Source organism: Pinus tabuliformis, chromosome J, assembly GCF_031772625.1.
Source record: "Pinus tabuliformis cultivar Carrire ecotype Pingquan chromosome J, CPIR1, whole genome shotgun sequence".
NCBI lineage: Eukaryota > Viridiplantae > Streptophyta > Pinopsida > Pinales > Pinaceae > Pinus > Pinus tabuliformis.
Window position 1 is genome coordinate 1,008,858,597 of NC_142295.1, and position 6,364 is coordinate 1,008,864,960.

Consider the following 6,364-nt stretch of genomic DNA (forward strand, 5'->3'; position numbering starts at 1 on the left):
CTAAAGCAATGATGCTCAATAGCTCTTAACAATGGTTTACCCTTTTCAATCTCTTTTGCAAGGTTTTTCTCTATCAAAGAAGCATATAAACTCTTTACAATGGTGGAATTCTCCTCACAATAATATGCTAGATTTTTTGGGAGCATAAAATGCAAAAATTATTGTTTTCGTCTCTCCATGAACTTGTATTTATAGAATTTCTGAACACTCCTTTCCTCCTTTGACTCATAAATGTGTTTGTTTGCCTCATAAATGAAATGAGAGATACCATCCTCTTGCATTAAGGCTTCTTGGGCCTCAAAGCTTTAATGTGCAACCCATCATGTCAAGAGGTGGAGTGTCTTTAGTGAAATTTTGCGTCCCGAGGTGCTAACTAGAGTTCTCGTGACCCTCACGACTGTCAAATGAATAGTTGTGATGTAGCTCACTTCCAGTTTTCGTGCATCCACAAGGGTTGCTCTTTTTATACCAACCTTAGAGAAGATTTTGATTTTTGCCTTTCATAATTTTTTTAGTTGGGAACACAATCCCTGTATGTGTTGATCACTGACTTTGAGTGTCTTCTGTTGTGTACATGTGAGCGCATCGTTTTTGGTGACAACATCTGTGTCTCTCTCTCACCCATTTAACAATTACAATTATTTACAATGAGAGAAATATTAATCAGGGGATGTCACATGTAGACTGACTCAACACAATTACTCAAGGAAAACCATATCACCTAGAATTACGCACTCGTGTTTTGTAAGCGGACGAGATTTGGCTCCTGCTAGATATCTTTGGGTCATAAGCCGTTATCCTATTTCCTTACATCGTAAAGAGACAAAATCTCACCCAAATAAAAAATAAATATCTATATCTATATATATATATATATATATATATATATAGATATATATATATATATATATATATATATATATATATATAGAGAGAGAGAGAGAGAGAGAGAGAGAGAGAGAGAGAGAGAGAGAAGCATGTATTTCCACTATTGAGAGCCTAGCTATGATTAGGTTTCTGTTGTACAAGCACAAACTCAATAACATAAACGATCATAGACTTCTTAAGCTAGCTTTAAATTCCAGCCAAAACCACCTAAGGCTCAATCGGGGGTGGCATAAAGACACAAGGGCCTGGTTAACCTATTGGGAGACCAACGAGAATGGTGCATTGCAAAACATAGATAACATTAAAGATATTGTTACTTCTAAGTTCAAAGAAAAAATGTGGTGTGAGAAAGATTTAGTGGCTAAAAGAAAATTAAGTTATTATAAGAAGGTCATTGATCCCACCCTAGAAGATCAAAAGTATCTCTCTATTTTAACTAGCTCAAAGAAGAAAATTAATATAGCGAAGATTAGAATGAATTCTCATGAGCTCCATAGTGAAACAGGTCGTTGGGCAGTTCCTAAAATGCCATGGATGGAAAGGATCTGCCATATATGTGAGAATAGGAACATCAAGGATGAAAACCACTTCCTCTTAGAGTGCCCCACGTACAACCACATTAAATCTCAGTTTCACAATCTTTGTTACAATAATGACCTTTCTAGCCTTTTACAATGTCAAAATTATAGTGAGCTCGGGAGACTTCTCTCCAAGCTTTTTGAGCATAGGAATAAAATCTTAAATCAAAATAAATAATTTGTTTCTTTAGGTCCGATAGACCAATGTTTGGTCTTAGGGGACGTTAACCATCATCATCATCATTATCATCAAAAATCTAAATTTTACTATCTTACCAACCACAAAAACAACTCTATTAAATTTTATTATTTGATAAAAACTCTATTAATTTATAAAAATAATATATTTTTAAAGTGTAAAAGATCAAAATAATGTATGAAACTTCTAGTTTATGGGAAGGGATTTGTATAAAAGTTTACGGAAATTTTTTATTTGAACTATACATCTTATAAAGAACTACATGTTTCTTAGCTATTTAAATATTATAAAGAACTACATGTTTCTTAGCTATTAAATCTATTTAAAGTGCAATATCTTATTTACATTTTTATAATATACAAAAACATAATCTTAAAAACTATCTGCATGAAAATAAATAGAATGATTATTTCCCAACATTTTCTAAAATCACGTACAATCAAAGCCTCATACATAAATAAGTAGAATGATCTTGTCCTTGCATTTTCTAAAATCATGTACAATCAAAGCCTCATACTGCATTATGTCACCTTTATTTGACCGAGCGATGTGAGAATGACGTAAGGAGGAAAAGATTTTGAGGTGTCACATGGAATAGATAAAGAATTCCATGTGGATGAATATAATCATACTTTTTATAAAGAATTCTATGTGGATCCATGTGGAATCTTTGCGAAGGTGCTTTTCCTAAAGATCACCGACTTAACTTTATGCCTGTTAATTTCGAGCTCTGACCTTAACCTTTGGGTAGGTTGGACGGACCTCAGCTAAAAGAAAAATAAAATATTTTAGCTGACTGGTTGCCCCGCCATAATTTCACTTTTAACATTAGTAATGGTCCCCTAAAGTGTTTTTGATACTGTTGAATGTGGGACGATTTCCTTTTATTTTCCATATTGCTCATAATATTAATAATTATGCCCTCAGATTGTGTTGTTGATACTTTTCGAATATTTGGACGATTTCTTCTTATTTTCCATATCGCTCATACTATTAATAAATGTGCCATCAGATTGGGTTGTCAGCTGAACATATGAAAGACCCTCTCTTATGCTCTTTGACAGCCTTTTGTTTCTTGAGATGTTATTGTGATCCTCATATCTTTCTCAGGATTCAATTCCGGACCTGGTCCCTTACTGAAAGCCCGGAGCTGATCGAATACCCATCTTTCGGGCCTGTGAATCGTAGGGTTTTTCTTACCATAGAAAAAAATGAGCATTCTTCTGTCTTGTAGCGATGTCATAGAAAATTTTAATGGACAAAGTGTTTTGGGTTCCAATCCATTTCTATCAACACAACCGGTTGAATATCCCCCAACTCACAATACCCATCATCCCTCCATATGTAATTTTGTCGATGCCTGCAACTCTGCAACCCAAGCCGGCCATTGTGGTCTTTCGAATCCGGTTTTAAAGGCCACATTCTGCAGTTCTAGTCGTAGAAATCATAGTCAGTCTCAAGGCTCGGACCCGTCTGATAAAAGGAAGCACAAAATGACTGAAAGGCAGCGGCGTAAAGACATGAATGCTCTCATGTCAATTCTCAGATCTTTGCTCCCAGAAGAAAATCTTCAGGTATGTATTTATTTGATCAATCACAAGGGTTTTCTGCATCAGATATGTCAACAGTACTCACTAGCTTTTAGGGTTTTCTGCATTCGAGACGTCAACTGTACTCACTAGGGTTTTATTTTAATGGAAGTTCTACCTCGCGCTGTATAGGGAAAACGTGCAGCGTCAGACCAGGTTCAGGAAGCTGTGAAATACGTTCAACATCTGCAGCGAAAAGTCGAAGACCTTTCGATAGAAAGAGATAAAATGAAGGCTAACTCTGATGATATTGGAAAAAATTCATTAGAGGATAAATTTTGCAGTAAAGGTCCGTCGATTGGAGGATCAGATGAGCAATTCCCTACGGTGAAAATTAAATCTATAGGTTCAGATTATCAGGTCTTGACGAACACGTTCGAACATCAGATTGTGTATTCCGATCTACTTATGGCATTGGATGATGGTGGACTTGAAGTTGTGTGCGCAGCTTCTTCCGCCGTTAACAGCCGAGTCTATCATACCATATATACCAAGGTACTATATTCTTATACTATGTGGCAACAATCTTCTGCTGTGTTCTCTACCCAATATAAACATGTCTTTCTATGATTCTTTTACGATATTGCAGGTGTCTGATCTTAATATTTTTAACATCGACAACCTCTGCCAGAAACTTTGGCATTTGATAAGGACTAACCACACTCAAGATCAAGACTGACAGATGGTTGAAGCTCAAACTTGATGTTTTCTGCTGTACTGTCACTGTTTTGGTAGTACAGTGGACTTTAGCAGATTTGATCTGTTCGGAATGCATGGGCCGTCCATGCAATCTGAAAGACTTTTTTAGGAGTGCATATTTCGTGATAGTACAAAGAAGATTTCTTAAAATGAATATTGAGTAATATTGATGTTAAACCCTACAAAACATAATCATACCATTTTTCCAACTCAACGAATGCCCGGAGACAACTTTTGATGCATATTCCTTTTCTTTATAAATTTACAGGAAATAAAATAATTTCATATGTATTATTTAATAACTAAAAAATAGAATATATCATAGAGTTAAATTCCTTTACACCATATTCTGGCTGTACTGGTACAATCGACTCAAGGATTACACTTGCCACTCAAGTTTATACTAGTTAATAGTCCAGTGCTTAAGGCCTATATGATGAGGTATTTTACTATATGGTATCGCAAATCCTTAAATAGTGTTCATTATATAAAAAGGATATGAGAAAATGTTATGAGTGTGTAATATTAAGAATGGTAATCCATCTTTGATTATGTTTATATTATTTTAGTTACTCGTCAAGTCGAGGTTAACCCATGTACTTATCTTATCAAGTTATTTTAGTTACTATTCAAGTCAAGGTTAACCCATGTACTTGTCTTACCATACACCATTATATGTAGGTAGATCTAAGCATCTAAATCTCCCGTAGCTCAATGTCTCTTCATGCATATTCTAGGCCAAATACACGTGTTTCAAGCTAGCTATCCATTTCAAAGTGTTTTTTTTCAACCAATTTTCGTTATGCATAATTCACACTCAAATAAATATTAATAAAAAGTATTTTCCATCACGTTTTCAATTTAAGGTGATCAAGCTCATAATAATGAAAGTAAACAAAGATTCTTCATACACTTCCCACAATAATCTACTCAAATTTAGAATAGAATGGTTGGCTAGTGACCTCTCTCGTACTTGTTTCTTTATATTAAATTAGACATATACTATGAAATCCAAAACTACAATAGTTGAATAGCCAACTAGAGCTATATATGCTAAGGCTCTATATCCTAAAGCTTTTTCAATGAAGGTCATTAATAGATTTCACATATAAAATGTCATGAGAAAATGTCATCAATTAATCAATACTATGAGTGAATAAGCTTATTATAGTTTAATAATATCCATAATAAAGTGATGGTTACATGTTTTTCTAAATGTATATTGGTTTAGTTAATAATAATAATAATAATAATTATTATTATTATTCTTATTATTATTATTATTATTTAGTTAAGTTTTATAAAAAAATTAATCTTGAAGATGTAAAATATATCATGAGATAAGTGTATTGATAGCTATAACATTTTACCAACTATGTAATTTATATGAGTGCACTAATATTTAGCACAATCTTAAGAATTTGAACATAATAAACTTAAAGACCTTTTCAAGCAAGTAATATCAAAAGTGGAAACTCAAGATGGAGCATTCTCATAGCTATTTGTCACCCCTAAAATTGTTTGAAGTCCTAATGTAGACATCTTCCTTGGACACAAATTCACCTCTATACGCCCAATTCTTCCTAATCACAATAGAACATAAATACCAATATGAAACCCTCTAAATGAATAGAAATGTTGACAAATTTCAGATCTAAATAGATGTACTCAAATAAGATCATGACTACCATTTAAATCCATATCATATTAAATACACATGATATGGATAAGAAAATCATATAAGAGAGACATTATATTAGACAAGTTTCATTACTCTTTTCTTACTACATATAGCATAAGTTGTTTCATGAGTATCTAACATGGTTGTAAATCATCTAGACTCATTGATTTATTTTACATACTTTCTATACATAAGAAGCTAATATGGATTAGAATTTTTGTGACTCATTCACAAACATACTCCTCGATTTCCCTTCAGGTGGGAGTGTTGGGTACATTTCACTTACTAGTCAAATTGGAATTTATTAGGGCCTACACTTTCACCATAATTATAGTATATCCCATACATTATTAGAGGGATATATGAACACTTTTAATTCACTACTAGATAATTCTTATCATTTGGAACATTTTCTATTTTTAAGGTTTTCTATTTTTAGCAAGTTTGTTTCTACAAGGGGATGCCACCTATGATGACAGGTGGCACTGACTAGACATAGTGTAGACAATAATATTACTAATTTTTATCCATTAATTTGAATTATCTCATGCCCAAGACTTGTTACAATGGGTATCCTTTTCCTCTCTACTTTGTAGCAAACTTTAAGAACCATTTTGTCTCTCCTCCCCTTGATAGTTGACTTTTAGTCTTATTCTAGAATTTAACTAAGTTTCACTGGTTAGTTTTCCTCACGTGAGAGTTATTAATTAGTTCTAACTAATTTTTAACT

At 33.3% G+C, this 6,364-nt stretch overlaps 1 protein-coding gene across 1 annotated transcript; it reads left to right on the top strand.

Moving 5' to 3' along the window:
• Nucleotides 1-2,713: 2,713 nt before the first annotated feature.
• On the top strand, nt 2,714-3,933 carry LOC149230265 (transcription factor bHLH36-like). The gene is made up of 3 exons (XM_089381254.1): nt 2,714-3,239; nt 3,387-3,749; nt 3,844-3,933. The coding sequence occupies exons 1-3, from the start codon at nt 2,877-2,879 to the stop codon at nt 3,931-3,933; spliced, it is 816 nt and encodes a 271-aa protein (XP_089237380.1). The 5' UTR covers nt 2,714-2,876.
• The last annotated feature ends 2,431 nt before the right edge of the window (nt 3,934-6,364 follow it).

Bases quoted from the DNA above. Each gene is read 5' to 3' on its own strand.
- LOC149230265 (XM_089381254.1), top strand. From the start codon at position 2,877: ATGAGCATTCTTCTGTCTTGTAGCGATGTCATAGAAAATTTTAATGGA. The intron at 3,240-3,386 runs GTATGTATTTAT...CGCGCTGTATAG, and splicing joins TCCCAGAAGAAAATCTTCAG to GGAAAACGTGCAGCGTCAGA. The intron at 3,750-3,843 runs GTACTATATTCT...ACGATATTGCAG, and splicing joins ATCATACCATATATACCAAG to GTGTCTGATCTTAATATTTT.